The following is a 21,157-nucleotide window of genomic DNA, read 5'->3' on the forward strand; positions in this document are numbered from 1 at the left end:
AAGGACACGTGTGTTCAAAAATAGAAACTCTCTTTACTGAACAAAACTCGGGGAGACTGGGAAAAAGGAGGTGGGAGAGGGAAAGAGAGAGGGTGGGAGAGGGGAGGGCAACTAAAATGATCAGGGGTTTGGAACAGGTCCCATATGAAGAGAGGCTGAAGAGACTGGGACTTTTCAGCTTAGAAAAGAGAAGACTGAGGGGGGATATGATAGAGGTCTATAAAAGCATAAGTGGTGTGGAGAGGGTGCATAAAGAAAAGTTTTTCATTAGTTCCCATAATAAAAGGACTAGCGGACACCAAATGAAATGAATGGGTAGCAGGCTTCAAACTAATAACAGAAAGTTCTTCTTCACAAAGCAAATAGTCAACCTGTGGAACTTCTTGCTGCAGGAGGCTGTGAAGGCTAGAACTATAACAGAGTTTAAAGAGAAGTTAGATAAATTCATGGAGGTTGGATCCATGGAGTGGTATTAGCCAGGGGGTAGAAATGGTGTCCCTGGCCTGTGTTTGTGGAAGGCTGGAGATGGATGGCACGAAACAAATGGCTTGGTCATTGTCTTTGGTCCATCCCCTTCAGGGTCCCTAGTGTTGGCCGCTGTTGACAGACAGGCTACTGGGCTAGATGGACCTTTGGTCTGACCCAGTACGGCCATTCTAAGCTCAGGGCTCAGGGTCGGGGGTCTCAGTGTGTGGGGAAAATCAAATAACTCCAATTGTGTCAAAGGGGGGACTGTGCAGAAATCAAAACTCTCTGAAAGAAAACTGCTGTAAGGGTTAAAAGTTTTCCAGGCCTCTCTCCCTGTAACAGAGAGAAATCAAATTAACTCTAATCAAGACCCTTACAATGCCTCCTATCTCAAGTTCATGGATACTCCTAGTCTGTCACAATTTGTCATGTAACCCTTATCTTTGTCACAGTTTGCCTTGTAGACTCCTCCACTCAAGTTCTCATGTGGCTTTGTGTACTGTAAAAACTTACTTCTAGCACTCCTGGGGTGAACAGAAGTCTCAGAGTGCTTCTGCTGAGACTTTGATATGTTAAAGAAGAACAATCAGCAACTGAACTGTCTAAGCATTCTGTATATAGGATACCTGAATCTGTCTGTCAGGGCTGCTGCTTCACTTTTGGTGTGACAGCCTGCATGCATGCATCATAAAGTTTTCTCTTCTAGGTTTCTCTCCTGCCTCACTGATTTGACCTCCGGCCTTGGACCCTTCTGGGGGCTCTGTACCCCAGGGGAGCGAGATTTCCCCCCTCAATTTGGTGTCAGAAGTGGGATGGCTTGGAACTCCAGTTGGAAAGGCTGATGACGGGGAATGGGAACGGACTACAGCGCGCATCTGGAGGGTAAGGGATCCATTTAAAATCCCCCAGTCCACCTCCCTGTTCTCATCACCAGCTGGACCGGCTGGCGGTAAGAGTCATCTTTTACTTAAAATTTTTTGTTAAGAGGCTTGAGGGAAATTTAAAACGAAAACACTGGGTATAGCCAAATAGGGGTTGGATTTTGTTGTTGTTGTTGTTGTTGCTGACTGATTGGTGGCGAGTCCAAGCGCATGGTTTTGAGTGAGTGAAGTCCGGAGTGGGACTGCAGCCACACCAGTGCTGTCAGTGTCACTGCACAGCTGCTGAAAGCAAGGGCAGTTTCCCCCAGCACATAAGGAGTGTGAGTGAAGCTGACAGTTTGTGTGGACTCCCACACTATCCTTGGAGAGGGTAGTGTTGCTGGACGCCTGTACTATCCTTGGAGAGGGTAGTACTGTTGGGCTCCTGCGCTGTCCTTGGACAAGACAGTGCTAACATGGATAAGATTGCTCCCTCAAGTCTGTCTCCGACTGAGGGGAAAGGTTTCTCACCGCCTGGGACTCCCTTGTCTCAGATGATCAGTCAGCTAGGTATTGCCTGCAGGTTTGAAACTAAGGAGACTTAAGGAATTATTGAGCATTTAGAATGGCTATACTCAGGGGAATTCCCAGAATAAATGGCAACTAGAGCTTTGACTTACAAAAGCTTACTTATCTTAGAGTTTTCCTTGAGGAAAAACATCCTAACCAGATGGAATATTGGTGCCTCTGGGAGGATGTGGCAGTAAAAAAAAATAATCAGAGCATTATGGCTAGCAAAAAAGATTCTATTGAAAAGCTGCAGCAAGAATTGGCTACTCTAAAGAAACAGCTTGATTCCCCAGATGTGCCATCTGCACCCCCACCCCGCTTTGGACCCTTGTCAGCTGAACATTCTTTCCTGTTATCTCCCTTTTCTCTTGTAAACCTTATGGAACCTGACTTGTTGTGTAAATTGGGTGCAAACCTTCTCTGTAGAGAGGAAGGGATATTTGTTGACCTTCCCCCCCCCATCAGACCCCAAAATTGATGGCATTACTACTCTCAGAGGAATCTGATGAGACCTCAGGACATACACCTCTCAGATGTCCCAGAGACATTGTGGACAGCCCATGTGAATGAAGTGGGGTTGCTAGCCTCTGCAACACCAGTGCAAATAACATACAGACACAACAAGCCTTTCCCAAGGGTACCCCAGTATCCATTGGCTAGGGAGGCACAAGAGGGCATTAAGCCTGTAATCTCTTCCCTCCTTGAAAAAGGGATACTTGTTTATACAACTTCACCATGTGATACACCTATACTACCTGTGAAAAAGCAAATCTATAGATTTGTAGAAGACCTAAGAGCCACTAATAAGTTTGTAATCCCTAGATTTCCAGTAGTACCTAACCTGGTTTTCTGTAATAGATTTATGTTCTGCCTTCTTTTCTATTCCAGTGCATAAGAATTCCCAATTTCTCTTTGCCTTTTCCTTTCAGGGTCATCAATTAACCTGGACATGTTTTTGTAAAGTTATTGTAAAAGCCCTACTCTGTTTTCTCAGTTTTTAAAAAGCTGACCTTAATTCTATCTCTCTTCCCTGCAATTCTGTGTTGGTTCAGTATGTTGATGATGTGCTAATTGCTAGTAAAACTAAGGAAAGATGTAAAACTGATACCTCATATGTGTTAAAGTGTCTTGCTAATAAGGGTCACAAGGCTTCCAAAGCCAAATTGCAGTTTGTAAAACAAAGAGTTCAGTACTTAAGGACATTTACTTTCAGGAGATGGCCGCCAGTTAACACCTGAGCGAATCTCACATGTTTTTTCCATTCCTCACCCTTTCACCAAAGTCAGGTACACAAATTTCTGGGTACTGCAAGATATTGCAGACAATGGATTCCTAACTTTTCTGAACTCACCAGACCCCTTACTATTCTACTCTTAGACTTAGCTCCTGACCCAGTGACCTGGTCCCCAGAATGTGAATCTGCTTTCCTTTCCCTTCCTTCCTTTTCCTTCCTCCCCCTTCCCACCCCCCCGCATCCCCCTTCTGTTCTGCAATGTGATTTGTCCTTTTCATATTTGTTCATTTTTTAAAATTGTATCCTTTGGTATATATGGTTGTGACTACTTTCTTCCACTATTTGATCTGAGGAAGTGGGTCTGGCCCACGAAAGCTCATCATCTAATAAACCATCTTGTTAGTCTTTAAAGTGCTACATTGTCCTGCATTTTGCTTCCTTTCCCTTAAAACTCTTCTGCACAGTGGGCTTATCTAATTATAGCAAGACCTTTACTCTGTTTTGTCATGAACAGGATGGAATTGCAGCTGGAGCTCTCTGTCAACCCCTTGGACCCACACCTCGTCCAGTAGCTTATTTTTCTGCAACACCGGACTCAGTAGCCCGTGGGTTCCCACTTTGTCTAAGGGCAGTTGCAGCTACTGCTGAATTACTTAAAAGGCCCAACCTGTCACATTAGGCCACAGCATTATCTTACAGGTCCCTAATGCTGTCTCTGCTCTCTTACAGCAACACTGCACCCAGCACCTATCTGTTCAGAGACAAACCCTGTATGAGAATGCTATCCTCTCTTCCCCAAATGTGGTAATTCAAAGATGTAATGTACTTAACCCAGCTACTTTTTCTCCTTTACCCTCTACTGGTAAAGCACATACCCATAACTGTGAAGAATTGTTTGAGCACTGTGTAAAGCCTCCCCAAGATTTGTCTGCTCAACTGCTGGAAAATGCAAATCTTGTATTGTATACTGATGGCTCATATAAAAGAAATTCAGTTGGTAAACTAAAGGCTGGATATGCAGTGGACTCAGATAATGATGTTTTAGAGACCTTTTCTCTTCCAGGAATCAAAATCAGCTCAGGCTGCTGAGCTCATCGCTTTAATTCGTGCTTGCCTTTTAGCGTCCGGACAGTCTGCTGCCATTTATACTGACTCAAAGTATGCTTTCTCTGTCTGTCATGCCACAGGACAAATTTGGAAACAACGAGGTTTCCTTGCCTCTTCTGGCTCTGCTATCTCTCATGGTCCCCTTATCTCCCAACTCCTTGATGCTATTCAGCTACCCACATCCCTCTCTATTACCCATTGCCCGGCCCACACAGGTGCCACTGATCCTGTTTCTCTGGGTAATGGGAATGCTGATGCAGCCGCCAGACATGCAGTAGAACATGGACCTCTGGCTCCCTTTCAGATTCTGGTCTCTCTTTCCCTCCCTGTTTCTTTGCAGGACCTGATAGAACTACAGCAAGCTGCTCAACCTGCAGAGAAAAACCTTTGGGAGAAAGCAGGCTGCTCCTTATCTCCAGCTGGGATAATGGGTGCACCTGATGGCTGCCCAGTCGCCCCAAAAATCTCTCACACGGCAGCTTGCTCAGGTGTCTCATCAAATGACACACATGAGAAAAAGGGGGGTGGCCTCACAAATCCCAAAACAATGGTACGCCCCAGGCGTGCACCTAGAAGCTGTCAAGAATATCTAATTCATGTGTAATTTGTAAGCAGTTTAATGTTGCAGGAGGCCCACAGGCTAGAAGCCACACAGAAAGAAGAAACCTAGACATAAAATGACGGTTAGGAGAGCTTGCACCTGCAGGTAAAGGAAGCCCTCCCAGTACCTACTGATGTACACAACATCCAACCAGGCGACTACGTGTTCGTGAAGGAACATCGCAGAAAGAATTCCCTGACAGCCCGGTGGAAAGGACCGTTCCAAGTGCTGTTCATCACCCACACAGCAGTAAAAGTGAAGGAGCGCCGCTCGTGGATCCATGCAAGTCATGTACGCCGAACTGCAGATCCAACAGAGCTGATTGACCCCGTCACCCAGGACCCCTCCCTGGAGGAATCACCCGAGGACGAGGTTCAGCAGACCGAGGCGACAGACTCTCAAACCAGACTGTTACCAAACCGGCCTCCACCAGGAGCTTCGAGGTACAACCTGAGAGGTAGGACTGTACCAGCAAAGACCTACAGGTGAGCCTGGCGCCCTGTAGCTCTCACAAAGGGAAATCCATTCCAGTATTGAGTGAACTAAGAGACTACGAAATCTCGAAGAGTGCCTGCAGAGGCAAGCCAAACAATACTAACTGATTAAGTTTAGTTAAAAGACTGCTTTGCTAGTTGCTAGATAATTACTATATTATTATTATTATTATTATTATTATTATTATCCTTTCTACTTTAGAAATTTAAGATACTATAATAGGATGGGGATTGTTTTCCTTCTTTTAGTAGTCAGAATAGCCTTAGTATATAACTTTCCCCACCCTTATTGGGAAGCCCTGCAAAAGCTTGTGTCCCTCACCAATACAAGTGACTGTTGGATATGTGAACAGCTTATAAAAGGCTCTGAAGGCCTTTTACCATTACAGTTTATCCCAACTCCTGCCTCCCTGTGGACCAGACCCCTAAAATTCAGATCTACTGGTAGTCAGTACTCTACAGGAGAGCGGGAGTGGGTAGATGCCCAGAATGATAACGCTGTGCCAGAAGTACATAGTCATGGGGGGGAACAGGCAGATTTGGCATAAAAATCTGATTGCCTCAGGGATTCCCCTTACTCAATCATTACATCCATCAGGAACTATGTTTCCATTGTGTTTTGAAAGCAAAATTGGCACTAGTAAAGATCTGGGGTTGAATGGGCAGTGGGTCATTTACCCAGCAGATAAAGAAAACCTCCCTCTAAGATGAGACTTCATCCTAGCAAAGAAAGAATACCTAAGAATGTCCAGAATAAACTTTGAGTAATACTCCAATAGGAGTATTAAAGGGGGGAATTGTGGGGAAAATCAAATAACTCCAATTGTGTCAAAGGGGGGACTGTGCAGAAATCAAAACTCTCTGAAAGAAAACTGCTGTAAGGGTTAAAAGTTTTCCAGGCCTCTCTCCCTGTAACAGAGAGAAATCAAATTAACTCTAATCAAGACCCTTACAATGCCTCCTATCTCAAGTTCATGGATACTCCTAGTCTGTCACAATTTGTCATGTAACCCTTATCTTTGTCACAGTTTGCCTTGTAGACTCCTCCACTCAAGTTCTCATGTGGCTTTGTGTACTGTAAAAACTTACTTCTAGCACTCCTGGGGTGAACAGAAGTCTCAGAGTGCTTCTGCTGAGACTTTGATATGTTAAAGAAGAACAATCAGCAACTGAACTGTCTAAGCATTCTGTATATAGGATACCTGAATCTGTCTGTCAGGGCTGCTGCTTCACTTTTGGTGTGACAGCCTGCATGCATGCATCATAAAGTTTTCTCTTCTAGGTTTCTCTCCTGCCTCACTGATTTGACCTCTGGCCTCGGACCCTTCTGGGGGCTCTGTACCCCAGGGGAGCGAGATTTCCCCCCTCAGTGGACCACCTTGATTTTCATGCACACCTGCTCCTGGGTGGCCAGGCTGGCAGCTCTCCTGCCCTAGACGGCCACTTTCCTGTGCCTAGTGCGGAGATCGTGGACGAGGTCCACGATGTCCGCACTAGCCCAGGCGGGTGCCCGCCTTTTGCGGTCCCGGGCAAGCTCCTGGGAGCCACCAGCCTGGTCCCGGGAAGAGGGGGAGGGCTGGGGGGCATCGGGTGGGTGGCTCGATCCGTGCCAGGTGCACGGTCTGCTGGCTGGGTGCTGGCAGGCTTGCACCTGGCACGGGCACCGTAGCCAGCCCGTGCCCCTTTAAGGGGTCCGGGGCCGGGAGGGGGGCAGACGAGTTTCCCTGTTGTTGTCCAGAGTTGCCACCAGGGAAAGCTGGGGAGGGCTAGCCTCCCACTAGTTCGAATTAAGGGGCTACACAGCCCTTAATTCGAACTAGTAAGTTCGAACTAGGCTTAATCCTCGTGGAATGAGGATTACCTAGTTCGAATTAAGCGCTCCGCTAGTTCGAATTAAGTTCGAACTAGCGGTTTGCGTGTGTAGCGCCTATCAAAGTTAATTCAAACTAACGTCTGTTAGTTCGAATTAACTTTGTAGTGCAGACATATCCAGAGGTATGAATAAAGACATTGGCAGGATGGCCCACTACATTCCGTGACACAAAAAACAAAACAATGGGTACTTAGAGAAGGTACTAATTGTTCTTATCAGCTTCATGTAGCATGGACACTAATTAACTATTTCTTTCCCCTTTTTTCTTCTTTTCTTTTTCCTTAACCTAGCCCCCCCATACACTATTTATTTAGAAACTGGACCTTTAATAACTCCATCTGAAAAAGTGGGTTGTGCCCACGAAAGCTCATGATATATAATGAGGCAGGCGTCCAGCTTTGCAGAAATAGAAAAGATACACTCTGTCCACACTGATTTACAACACCCCATTTGCCAGAGTTACTAAGGCACTGTGACGTGGAGGCTACAGGGGGCTGGACAAGAATCACTACTGTACAATGAGCACTCTTTATACTCCAGAGACACTGCCCCTTCTTAGTGTTGCATTGTGCTGCAGTGGGTACTATTCTGGAGTCTGTTTTCAACGTGTAGTATTCAGTAGTATTGCTAGCCTATGTGTTCAAAAAGAAGAAGTCAGGCCTTAGAAAATCACATCTTAAAAATCACAAGGTTGTTAAAAAATAAAATTGTGATCTTTTTTTCTGCATCTTTGGGTACGTCTAGACTACATGCCTCTGTCGCCAGAGGCATGTAGATTAGGCTACCAGACATAGTAAAATGAAGCGGCGATTTAAATAATTGCCGCTTCATTTAAATTTACATGGCTACCGCGCTGAGCCGACAAACAGCTGATCAGCTGTTTGTCGGCTCAGCGTGATAGTCTGGACCTCATTCCAGGAGGCTTACCCGGGTGGTCGACAAATACCTTTGATGTCGACACCCGCGCGTCCAGACTATCGCGTTGAGCCGACAAACAGCTGATCAGCTGTTTGTCGGCTCAGCGCGGCAGCCATGTAAATTTAAATGAAGCGGCGAGTATTTAAATCACCGCTTCATTTTACTATGTCTGGTAGCCTAATCTACATGCCTCTGGCGACAGAGGCATGTAGTCTAGACGTACCCTATATGATGCACTTGGATCATCCTTTCAAGCTTTGCTAGACACTTTTTAAACGTAAGCTGCAATTAATTTATATTCACATGATTCTGGGACCACTATATTAAGCTTTGGTCACAGGGAAAAAAATCACAGAATAGTAATCACTATTGCTTTGACAACTCTAGTTTGGAGGTGTCATGTGGAAGTAGATGTTAGAATATGATTTCTACTCATTAACAAGGTATTTAATTAGCACTATGCAAAAGTAGAAAGACTTTGTCTATGCATTATGACACACTGTAACGGATATATGGAATAGCTATGCCTTGAAACATTTAATAACTAATGATTCCTTCCCTCCCTCCAAAAAAATAGAAAAAGTATCCACTTCTGTTTATTTCAGAATAGGTTCCACCTATAAAGACAGTAAGAAAATAGTTCATATCATGTGAGATATAGTGTCTAAAGACCCACAGATCAGCCAAGGTTTATTGTTACTTTCCCTAAATATAAAAACTAAAATGGCTACAAGTCTAATCAAGGAGAAGAAACCACAATCTATAAAATGCTTAAAAAAGATATGTGCAGCCTTGGGAGGTGTGATATGTATGTTAGATTCTAAACAATGGAGAAATGTTGATCATAAGTCAATATAATAATAAATCTTGGTCATTTGCATTGTTCTTTGATATAATGTCTATAGAAGAGAAGAGTGAGGGGGGATTTGATAGCAGCTTTTAAATACCTGACGGGGGTTCCAAAGAAGATGGAGACGGGCTGTTCTCAGTAGTGACAGATGGCCGAATGAGGAGCAGTTATCTCAAGTTGCCAATGGAGGAGGTCTAGGTTGGATATTAGGAAAAACTATTTCACTAGGGAGGGGTTACCTAGGGAGGTGGTAGAATCTCCATCCCTAGAGGTTTTTATGTCCCAGGTTGACAAATCTCTGGCTGGGATGATTTAGTTGGGGTTGGTCCTGCTTTGGGTAAGGGGCTGGACTTGACCTCCTGAGGTCTCTTCCAGTTCTACGATTTTATGAAATCTTGCCTATGTCAAGAATTGGTGTATGTGTATGGATTCACACACAATATGGCTTACAGCAATTCCTATCTAAAGATAAAAAGTCCTGGGAATTTGTTTCTGTATATCTAAAGAGCTAGGCATACTAGCCGGAACCAAAGAGGCAGGTGCAATGCAGATGACAGCATGAAGAAAAGAGCAAGAGAGGCCTTGTAATTCATGCTAGTTTTGACTATAAATGATGTTTGCTATAGCCAAGTCTACAGGCTCAGTTAGAAGTCTTTATATAATATTTGGGCAAAGTTATTTCAATTTTCTATTCCACAATTGGTCATCATCTACTCTTTTCCACTCAATCTTTGCTTAAGTATTATGGCATTATTATTTTATAGGCAATGTATGGTTGGCTCAGTGGGTCACTTACAAATGTTTTGAACCTTGTGTGGCCATTGGTAAAAAAGTGTCAAACTATTACATTTAATCTAATGAATTGTTGTGGGAACAGCGATCTGCAGCCAATGGGAGGTGTAGGTAAACAAAATGTCTCACAGCCCGCAAGCAGCTTAGAAGCCACAACCCAGAGTTGAAAACCCCTCATCTAGACTATGATTTCATCAGCAGACTCTCTTTTAGTAGTTACTTTGATACACCAGTAGGAGAAAGAGGAATTTCATTGTTCCTACTATTCTTTAAAAATATAGAGCATTTGTTTTCTAAAAACCCTTTCATACAAAAGCTTCTCAGAGTATTTTACAAAGTAATGAAGTTTTGGTGGTAGTGTAGAACTGTGGAAGCAAATGGAAGAGCTAGTATGGGTTCAATATTAATAACTTCTAGCCTTTGGGCATTAGTATGTTTTGTCAAGAAACTCTTGACTAAGACACTCAGTCTGCGTCTAGACTGGCAAGTTTTTCTGCAAAAGCACTTGCTTTTGCGCAAAACTTGCCAGCTGTCTACACTGACTGCTTGATTTTGTGCAAAAGCACTGATGATCTACTGTCCGAAATCAGTGCTTCTTGCGTAAATGCTTTGACGTTCCCATTCGGGCAAAAGCCCTTTTCCAGAAATGCTTTTGCGCAAAAGGGCCAGTGTAGACAGGCAGCTAAGATGTTTTGAGCAAAAGCAGGCTACATGGAAAAAAGCCCTATGGGCGCTCTGAGGCTCCGTAGTCATGATCAGCTTCCCGGACTTCCTGGTAACGTGAGCCTCCTTAAAGCAGACGCAAGCTGCTGTCACCAGGCAGGACCCTTATTCGGACCTCAGGGCTGAGGTCTGCCACCTGGCCCCTGCCGTCCTCAGCAGCCACCCTGCAGCAGGATGGCAGCTCCAGGGGGGCACCAGCCACTGCAATCCCCAGCACAGGAGGCCCCCAGGGGCCGCAAATGAAGGGCCCCATCCTGGTCCTTGGGGGAGCTGGACAGCCTGCTCGACCTGTGGCAGGAGGAGGCCCTCCATGAGACCCGCTCCCAGTGCCGGAACACCGACATCTTCCCCGCATGGCCCAGGCGCTCTCCCAAGCAGGCCATCCAGCCCAGACCCTCGAGCAAGTCCAGGCTAAAGTGAAGGAGCTGCGCCTGGGTTACGTGCGGGCCAGTGAAGGTGAGGGGGCAGGAACAGACACCTGTCCCCACTATGACCGGCTCCACGCCATCCTGGGCGAGCCAGCCCCGCAAGCCCCAGACGTCCCTGTCGACAGCACCACGCGCCCCTCCCCCCCATCACCTGGACCACCGAGGCGGGGGAAGGAGATGACAGCAGTGCGTTGGAGGATGAGGTCAGCACTGCTACCCTGCAGGTGCCCTCCGGCAGCCACAACATCTCCCGTGCATCCTCAGAGGCTGGGGAAGGATCCACCGGTGACTTGCATTTTGTAATCACAAGGGCGGGGGGGGGTGAGGGGTGCAGCCAGGAGCCAGGCGGGAGGGAATGCCTCCCCACTCCACTCCACAGTGTTGTGGAGCATGCAGCACGCGGCCAGTACCTCCGTTGCATTCCGCTCACCCATCTCGAGACGGGTGAGCAAACAACGGATCAGCGGGCTTTCAAGCGGCCGAAGGCCAGCTCCACTTGATTGTGGGCCCGGTTGAGGCAGTCGTTGAACTGGGCCCGGTTCTGGTCCGGCCGGCCTGTGTAGGGCCGCATTAGCCAGGGCAGCAAGGGGTAGGCCCCATTCCCGATGACGCAGATGGGCATAGGCACATCCCCGACAGTCAACTCCCGCTGGGGGAAGTAGGTGCCCGCCTCCAGCCTGCGAAACAGTCCAGAGTTGCAGAGGATGCAGGCGTCATGTGCCCTGCCGGACCAGCCCGCATAGTCATCCAGGAAGCAGCCCCGGTGGTCCACGAGGGCCTGGAGAACAATCGAGCAGTACCCCTTCCTGTTCGTGAAATGGGCTGCTCGATGCTCCGGGGCCCGGACGGGGATGTGGGTTGCATACAGGGCTCCCCCGCAGTTGGGGAACCCAAGGGCAGCGAAGCCAGCCAGCGAAGTGTCCACGTCAAGCAGGCAGATGATTCTCGGTAGGACAACCTGCAGAAGGGTGCAGAGAAACACAGGGAACCACATCACATAAGGCAGGGGTGAGTGTGCGCTCCCTTGCCCACCCCCCGTGATTCCCTCTGTCCTCGCGCACACGCACACACCCACACCCACACCAGGGCCCCCTCCCCCCACCAGCAGGCCTGTGCAATGGAGGGACGGCCCAAACCCCTGAGTGACCCAGCCTTGAGTCTTGGCTGCCCCTGGGCATGGAGTGTAGCACCCTCCCGCACCCCACTCCCCACTGCCCTGGGACTTTATCTGCATCACGACGACACCGACAGTGGATCTTCCCACCCCGAACTGCTGTGTCACCAATCGGTAGCTGTCCGGGGTGGCCAGCTTCCATAGTGCGATGGCGACCCTCTTGTCGATGGGGATGGGTGCCCGCCTCCGGGCGGCAGCTCTCTGGGGCGCAGTGGTAAGCCAGGCACACAGCTCCAGGAACGTCCTCTTTCGCATGCGGAAGTTCCAGAGCCATTGCTGGTCGCCCCATTGCCCAAGGACCAGCCGGTTCCACCAGTCAGTACTGGTGTCCAGTCTCCACAGTGGCCTCTCAACGGTGGGGTAGGGATGCCATGGCCTCCCTGGTGATGGAGTCCAAAGCGATCTGCGCCTCCTGGTCCTGGAACAGGAGGGCAGCAGCCTGGAGCAGCAGCTGCAGGCACTCCAAAATGGCTGGCAGTGGCCAGAGCAGGCACATGGCCACCCCTGGCTCCATGGCAGACAAAAGAAGAAAAAGCACTAGGTGGCAAAAAGGTGGTGTTGAAAAGGCAGAGGGCAACCACCAAAACTGCTAGGGCTGTCAGTCCCAGCCAGAGGTCCTAATGCACGGAGCAGGAGACAAACGGCTGTCCAGCGAGACCCCTTTAAGCACGTGTCTGAACGGAGCTCCAGCCCACGCCCCGGAAAGGGCTGGTGCCCATTTGCCCTCTTCAAAATGGTTCTGGGCTTCTGCTTTTGTGCAAAAGCGCATCGTTATAACGATAACTCTGTGCCAGTCTAGATGCTCTTTTCTGCAAATACTTTTAACGGAAAACCTTTTCCATTAAGAGCATTTGCAGAAAATCATGCCAGTCTAGACGTAGCCTGGGGTTATCACTATACTGACTTTTCCTTGTTTCTAGCAATTCTACATCTATTTGGATACATCACTGTGAGAGAAAAGTAGTTAGAATTGGGTAAATCCAGAGGTTATTAATACAGGAAGAGGGAGGGGAAACAGGAGACTGCCAGGGACAGAGTAATCCACAGGGAAGAGCTACTAGTGGGAGAAGAATATACAGAGGGAGAAGGAACCCAGAGCGCATGTCCAGGGTTTGTGGGAGAGAAGGGAAATGGGCATGAGTTAGGAATGAGGAGGACAAGGAGTCAGCTGCTTTTAACACTTTTTAGAAAAGTTTTGATTTTTAGACTAAAACTCTGAAAGGTAAATTCTCAGAACTGTTCAGAGATTTAATTCATACAATATCTACAATTTATTTCAATTTATTTATTTTTATTTTTAAACTCAAAACTGCTTCTTAGCTCCTTTCACTTTAAGTACTGCTGGGAGGATTAAAACATAAAAACATGGCCATGGGATAAGAGGAAAGGTCCTTTCTTGGATTGAGAACTGGTTAAAAGACAGGAAACAAGGGTAGGAATAAATGGTAAATTTTCAGATTGGAGAGGGGTAACTAGTGGTGTCCCCCAAGGGTCAGTCCTGGGACCAATCCCTTTCAACATATTCATAAATGATCTGGAGAAAGGGGTAAGCAGTGAGGTAGTAAAGTTTGCAGATGATACAAAACTGTTTAGGATAGTCAAGACAGAAGCAGACTGTGAGGGACTCCAAGATGATCTCACCAAACTCAGTGATTGGGCAGCAAAATGGCAAATGAAATTTAATGTGGATAAGTGTAAAGTAATGCACATTGGGAAAAATAACCCCAACTATACGTACAGTATGATGGGGGCTAATTTGGCTACGACAAATCAGGAAAGGGATCTTGGAGTTATCGTGGAGAGTTCTCTGAAAACTTCCACACAGTGTGCAGCGGCGGTCAAAAAGGCAAATAGGATGCTAGGAATTATTAGGAAAGGGATAGAAAATAAAACCCAGAATATCTTACTGCCTCTGTATAAAACTATGGTACGCCCACATCTGGAATACTGTGTACAGATGTGGTCTCCTCATCTCAAAAAAGATATTTTGGCCTTGGAAAGGGTTCAGAAAAGGGCAACTAAAATGATTAGGGGTTTGGAACGGGTCCCATATGAGGAGAGGTTAAAGCGACTGGGACTTTTCAGTTTAGAAAAAGATATGATAGAGGTCTATAAAATCATGAGTGGTGTGGAGAGGGCCGATAAAGAAAAGTTATTTATTAGTTCCCTAAATAGAAGAACTAGAGGTCACCAAATGAAATGAATGGGTAGGAGGTTTAAAACGAATAAAAGAAAGTTCTTCTTCACACAGCGTGTAGTCAACCTGTGGAACTCCTTGCCAGAGGAGGCTGTGAAGGCTAGGACTATAATAGAGTTTAAAGAGAAGCTAGATAATTTCATGGAGGTTAGGTCCATAAAAGGCTATTAGCCAGGGGATAAAATGGTGTCCTTGGCCTCTGTTTGTCAGAGGCTGGAGAGGGATGGCAGGAGACAAATAGCTTGATCATTGTCTTCGGTCCACCCTCTCTGGGGCACCTGGTGCTGGCCACTGTCGGTAGACAGGATACTGGGCTAGAAGGACCTTTGGTCTGACCCAGTACGGCCGTTCTTATGTTCTTATAAAACTTTCTCAGAAAAACCATGTCTTTCCTATATGCATGTCAAAGAGCATTTTAAAGTGTCTTGGCTAAGGGCATCTGAAATTCTGTTCTGAAACATAAGATCAGCAAGGACAATATCCAGGGTATTTTGTCCTGAGAAGCTATATACAATTAAGTTTGGAATGGTGAAATGCATGTTACTTTGTGGAATGGTTTATGATGTCATGAAATCATGAAAATTAAGAGATAGAAAAGTCCTAAATCATTAGGTTAATTAATCCCTCTTCCCATTAATGCAGGATTAGTCCCTTCACTACATTTTTCTATTATTTATTTAAACATATGCTTATGAAGTCCACTTGATTTTTATTAACACATTTGATAGTGCAGCTACAGAAATACACAAGGCTGTGAACTGTTCTGTTTTCACCTTGCACTGATTCTGAGAAGACAGAATGAAATCTTGTTTATTTGTTCATTCTAGATTCTGCTGTTTCAGAAAGAGCTTGTGAAGGGTGGAGATCAATCTGCTGGAATGATACCATGCTATTCTTCTTTTCATGGGACTTCAACCTGCACACAGCCTGCAAAACTTCTCTATTACTAAGGTTTATTTGTGCATGTTAAAATGAGCTGATAGGAGTGCTCAGAACACACTCACCTCTTCGCCCAGCTCTATCAAGGTACAATTCACCTTTCCCTATGTTAACTGAAATTGTAAAATCCTATCACTAGTTGGCTAGCATCATACAACCCCACTTTTTTTCACTCAGTGGCACAGGTTTCTCTAAGCTAACCATGTAATCTTAAATCAATTTAGCATTTATCCACACTAAGAAAAAGGTGTGTTCTCACCTCAGATTGTGCTAGTTATTTTGTGCTATGTAACTTAGGTTCTGAACGCTACACAGCTATTTTAGCACACACATCTCAGCTTTTCATCTTAAAACTACCCATGTTTCAGTTGTGATCGAAGTGCACCCCAAAATCCCAGGACCCAGGCATTTTTAAACCCGAAATCACCTCACTTTTGAACCTAGCTCAGGATTTTGGGAGGCTGAGCCCAAGTGTGGAGCAGGCTAACAATGCTACCATGGGGTGCTGCCCTCAGCGCCCTCCTTGGCCCAGCCGTCCCCTAGGAGGAGGGGCTGTGGCGCCCCCCTGCGGGGATCAAGCCCCTTTCTGTAGCTGCCCCCTAGCCATGCCTCTTTCTGTCCCACCTCCCCCGGCTCGGGCGCAAGGCCCCTAGGGGGCGCCTCGGCGCGGGGACTGACCACAGGGCGCTCGCGACAGATTTGGAACTCGAACGCTCCCCGCCCCAGCCCCGGCGCACGCGCGAGCTGCCCCGCCCACGCCTGTCCTCAGACGCCCCGCCCCGCCCATCTGGGGCGGTCTTGCCTGACGGCCGTTGCAAAACGCTTTTTCAGCAGCCGCAAGTGAGGTGAGTGGCGGCCCTTCGGAACGGGGGAGGAGGCGGGGGACACACCACGGCGGGGAGGCGGGGTGCCCCCCCCCCGCGTACACCTGGTCCCCTTTCCTGGGGCGGGAGCGGCGGGCGAGGGGCGGCTGAGTCGCTCTCCGCGAGGGAGGGGCCTCTTGGTCCGCTCGGAGGGTCCAGCGGGCGGGGGGTGCGCGGCCCGCGCGCCTGTGGCCAACGGCCGGGCCCTGGCGTCACGCAGGCGCAGTCAGACCCTCGCCCCGGGCGTTTCCAGGGTGGGAGGGGCGGCCCGTGACGATGTGGGGGGGCTGTCTGGTGTCGGGAAGCGGGCTGGGGGGGGGGGCGCACAGGAGAATTAGCAGAGCCCCCTTAAAAGGGGGGAGACCTGGAGCCTGGCCCTCCGCTAGCCCTGGGGTTTGGTGACAGCGCGCGACCAAGCCACCGACCTGGGTTTCCTTTCGTCCTTACAGCAAAACCCAACGGGATGAGACAGCCCAGCTTTCCCCATCGCTCTTCCCGCAGCTTTCCTCTTTCAGTGCCTTATGAATAGCATTGTAGTACCTGTCACTTCATAGCTACGCAGAGCGCTCCAGTGAAATAAAAACACTGTCCCACAGCCCTCTCCCCGAAAGTTTTCAGTCCCTGGGTATATGTTAGGAATGTAAAATCTTGTTTTAAAAGTTAACTGGTTTAACATTAGGGCTGCGTCTGCACCGGCATGATGTTGCGCAAATACTTTTAACAGAAAAGTTTTCCCGTTAAAAGTATTTGCACAAGAGAGTGTCTACACTGGCATGTGCCTTTGCGCAAAAGCATCTGTGCCAGTGTAGATGCTCTCTTGCGCAAGAAAGCTCCGATGGCCATTTTAGCCATTGGGCTTTCTTGTGCAAGAAATTAACTTTGCTGTCTACACTGGCCTATCCCTGAGCGGGAGCGTCAGAGTATTTGCGCAAGAACCACTGATTTTGTACATTACAAAGACAGTGTTCTTGCGCAAATACTTGCAGCCAGTGTAGACAGGCGGCAAGATTTTGCGCAGAATCTTGCCAGTGTAGACACAGCCTAAACTTAACCAGTTAACTGGGATCCTATGGGCGAGAGGCCCGACTGGTCACAGGAAGGCTGCTCCACCCTCGTCTGCCATGCTGCGCTGCGGGGCGTTGCTCCCATGCAGCCAAGTCCGCTGCCCTGTGGACTGCTTTGGCCAGCCTGGGTTGAGCCTGCCACGCTGTAGGGAGGGGCTGCTCTGGCTGGGCCTCACCAGAATGCGCTGTAGGCAGGGGGCTGCTTCAGCCTGGCCAGGCTCATAGGGCTGTGGGCCTGGCCAGGCTGGAATACCCCCTACTCAGACTGCTAGTTAACAGCTTACCTGGTATGTGTACCCTACAGTGCCGTTGTGTTCCCCAAATAGCTGCAGTGCAGATGCTTCCTGTCAATGGAAGGAGTTTTTCAGTGGATACAGGTAATCTGTCTCTAGGAGACATGTTCTACGCTACAGAGCTAGGTCAGTGTAAGGCAGATTTGTTTGAACTAATTCTCTATACTAAAATGTGTCTTCTTCCAATATAACTCACATACTGCACTGACTTAATAACTACAGCCCTACGAGAAGTGTAGTCCTTAAGTTCATGTAGTTAGGTCAGTGTAGAAACTGTTGCTTATTGAGGGTATTGCTTCCTGTCAGAAACCACCTCATGATGCTCCATGCTGGCAGTTAAATTGGTGCAAGCGTCTCTGGCAAAGACGTTTACCACTGACAAGCATAGTGTGGATGTGTAAAACTGATTCAATTACTGCAGTGGCTGTAAATTGCTATAATTTAGGACAACTTAATTTTGTAATGTAGACTTGTCCTGAGAGGCAGTAACTGGGTAGACAGAATATTTCTTCCAACCTAGCTGCATCTGCATGGGAGGTGGGTTGACCTAACCACATCGCAAAGACATAATTTTTTTCACAGCCCTGAAGTGTGGACCAGGTTAAGGATGTTAAGGACTAGTTGACTATCTGATAAGCAAATGCTTATTAGATAGTTAGTCGACTAGTTGATTCCCCCTTGCTCTGTCAGATAGAAGCATCAAAGGGGGGAAGAAAAGAAGGTACTTCAAAGCAACGCTGCACAGCTGATCCTGGGATCAGCTGTGCAGTGCTGCCACTTTGAAATGCAGGGGCAGCATTCAAAGGGCAGTGTGGTATAACTGATCCCCGGTTCAAAGGGGCAGCAACGCTGAGGTGGCATTCAAAGGGTAGTGCCACACGGAGCCTGGGGTTGGCTGGGGAGTCCCCAGCTGATCCCGGGTTCTGCTGAAATGCTGGCAGAGCCTAGGAACAGCTGGGAAGTCCCCAGCTAATCCCAGGCTCCATGCTGTGCTTCTGCTTTGAAATGCACAAGAGCCTTTGCTGGGGACTCTCATACATTTCAAAGCTGGCACACTGCGGGCAGCCCAAAGTCACTTCCCACTGGCCCCAGGCTGCACATGGAGTTCCAAATTCTGCCTTTGAAATGTACAAGAGCGTGAGGGGTCTCTTGTACATTTCAAAGGAGGAATGCGAAAGTGCCTATTGACTAGTAAAATAACCAATAGTTAACATCCCTAGACCAGGTGCTAGGTAGGCTTGCTTGGGGGTCTGGTGATAACAAGGGAGGGAATAAAAAAAGATCACATAAGAAGACACAAAACCAATCATGAGCCATTATTTCTCCATCAGAATTTGGAGGCGGGAATGGAATAATTGCATGTTGTTTAGTGTTCAGATTAGAGTCTGATGAGGATTGTACATTAGGTGGTTTTGTCTTGCTCCAGCACAGGTCCAGCTGCAGTAACACTGTGTTTCACTGTGTGACTACTGGTCCAATACGCCAATGCTAGATCTGGAAGTGGTTCCCGAGCGATCTCTTGGGAATGAACAATGGGAATTCAACTTGGGTAAGTGCTTCACATTTACCTTGCCATCACATTTTTCTGTGCTTTGTTTCTAAAGAGTAATAATGGCCAGAGGTTTCTGTAATGCTTCTAAAATGACTAAAGATGACTAAAGATTTCTAAAATGACTAAAGATTTCTCAAGACATTTTAGGTCTCTTGTTTGTGGTGGTTATTTTAAAAAGGTGAAGTAATGTAAACTTTTATTTAATGCTGAGAATATTAATGTATGTGTAAGAATATTTCATGAAAAACTCAAATATTGGACATAAAATTAGCTTTCAGTTTGTAAGGCTCAAATTTCTACATCTGAAAATTAGCAGTTTATTCAGTAAACTGATTGTATGACTGATATGATTAACCCAATATTTGTGTATCCATATAATTACTGAAATAAATGTAGGAGTATTTATGCATTTGCACACAGTTCAGGGTGGTTCGTGTATTGTATACATAAGAATACAGAAATAAGCTTTTGTATATATTTCAGTGTGCAGTGATTTGAATTGTGCTGTCGCCTTCCAATTATTTATGTCTTAAGTATTCTGACTTAAGACTCCCCTAGATGGAGCTCCCCTTTTCAGATATCAGTACTCTTGCTATACTAATAATATGTTTCTATAGCTAGCTCACTGCTGGTCCAGCCCTGTACAGCTTTTGTGTTTGTTTGTGTATTATCTAAAGTTCAATAAAATACTTCAAAATAGATACTACGCTGCACAGATTTATTTCAGTGTATGAGCATTCATTGTTTTTATTTCCTTTACAAAAACAAACACAGAGAAATAAAATTCTCTTTAACCTTCCCATTAAAAAATGTAAACAAATCTACTAATGCCACCTCAACATTGAGATTATGTACACACAACACCCACAGGAAATTTGTAGTTATAATTCCTGATGTAAACAGAACTCTGTCACATGAGTGTGTGATGTATAAATAGTAGGGCCCTACCAAATTCACCATACATTCTGGGCAATTTCACGGCCAGAGGTTTTTCAAATTGGTCAATTTAATAATTTCAGATGTTTACATCTGAATGTTCACAGTGTTCTAACCATGTGGACCGTGACCGAAAATGAGAACCTGTGGTGGATAGGGGGGTGTCTTGACTTCTGTATCCTTCCCTCTGCCCTGAGCTCCCCTACACTTCCCAACCCTCTGCCCCACACCACCCACTCTCTGTTCCTTTTCACCCTGAACTCTCTAGCCTTCATTTTCCTTCATTTTTGAAAAATACAGCCATTGAATAAAGCATGTACATTTTTCATTTATTTAAACAAAATAAAACAAAAAAACTTAAGTTAAAGACCTGAGCAATGCTGGGTACATCTGCTAGAAATGGTATATAATGGGCTTTGGATTGGCCCTTTGACACATTATTGGACAATTAAATCCACCAATGTAGGTGACGCAATTAAAAAACTACTGACTGCATGTAAGAAAAGTGTGTATGTGCATAGTGTAGTGCTTGAGGGATAAGCACAGACCTTTCTGTTCCAGAGATAGTTCTGATGTCACAAATGAAGTATAGTGAGAGAAATGTAGCCGTGTTAGTCTGGTGTAGCTGAAACAAAATACAGGACTATGTAGCACTTTAAAGACTTAACAAGATGGTTTATTAGGTGATGAGCTTTCGTGGGCCAGACCCACTTCCTCAGATCAAATAGTGGAAGAAAATAGTCACAACCATATATTCCAAAGGATATACAAATGAAGTAGGCTTTTGTTGTTGTTTGCAGATCCTTTTGTTGCAACTTATTTTAGGTGATGAGCCAGTTTTACCTCACTTTTAACTTGTTGGCACAGTTTATTGTCTGTGTGGACATATGAAAGTATTATGTTATGTATTTATTTACAGGAATGCCATTGGCTCAAGCGGTAGCAATTCTTCAGAAACACTGTCGTATTATCAAAAATGTCCAGGTTCTCTACAGTGAGCAGGTGAGTAGAGAATGACCATGCCAGGCTATTAAAGTAATATTTTTGTGATAACTGAGCAGTAAGATGTGTGTCAATATTGAGTAATGCTACATGCTGTGTATTGTTCAGTTACATGTTATGGCTGTTGCCTAATATCACTCACGCTGAAGTTCATAGATTTTAAAAGTGGCTAGTTAAATAGTATGTGTGGTTTTCAACTAACTCTTTGAGGAGGGAAAT

General features: G+C 46.4%; 1 protein-coding gene across 6 annotated transcripts in view; it reads left to right on the top strand.

Annotated features, from left to right (window-relative positions):
- The first annotated feature begins 16,004 nt into the window (after positions 1–16,004).
- Positions 16,005–21,157, top strand: part of PHAF1 (phagophore assembly factor 1) — a 100,004-nt gene continuing 94,851 nt past the window's right edge. For 2 of the 6 annotated variants that reach the window (XM_075940354.2, XM_075940358.2), the window contains exons 1-3: positions 16,299–17,532; positions 18,875–18,997; positions 20,856–20,938. In XM_075940354.2, the coding sequence (XP_075796469.2) occupies positions 18,934–18,997; positions 20,856–20,938 (147 nt within the window). In that variant the 5' untranslated portion in view covers positions 16,299–17,532; positions 18,875–18,933. Of the gene's footprint in view, positions 16,074–16,298; positions 17,533–18,874; positions 18,998–20,855; positions 20,939–21,157 lie in introns of those variants that run through there. The other 4 variants (XM_075940357.2, XM_089781436.1, XM_075940355.2 and 1 more) reach the window with 4 other exon arrangements.

This window comes from Pelodiscus sinensis, chromosome 12 (genome assembly GCF_052426305.1).
Source record: "Pelodiscus sinensis isolate ZL-2025 chromosome 12, ASM5242630v1, whole genome shotgun sequence".
Lineage (NCBI taxonomy): Eukaryota > Metazoa > Chordata > Testudines > Trionychidae > Pelodiscus > Pelodiscus sinensis.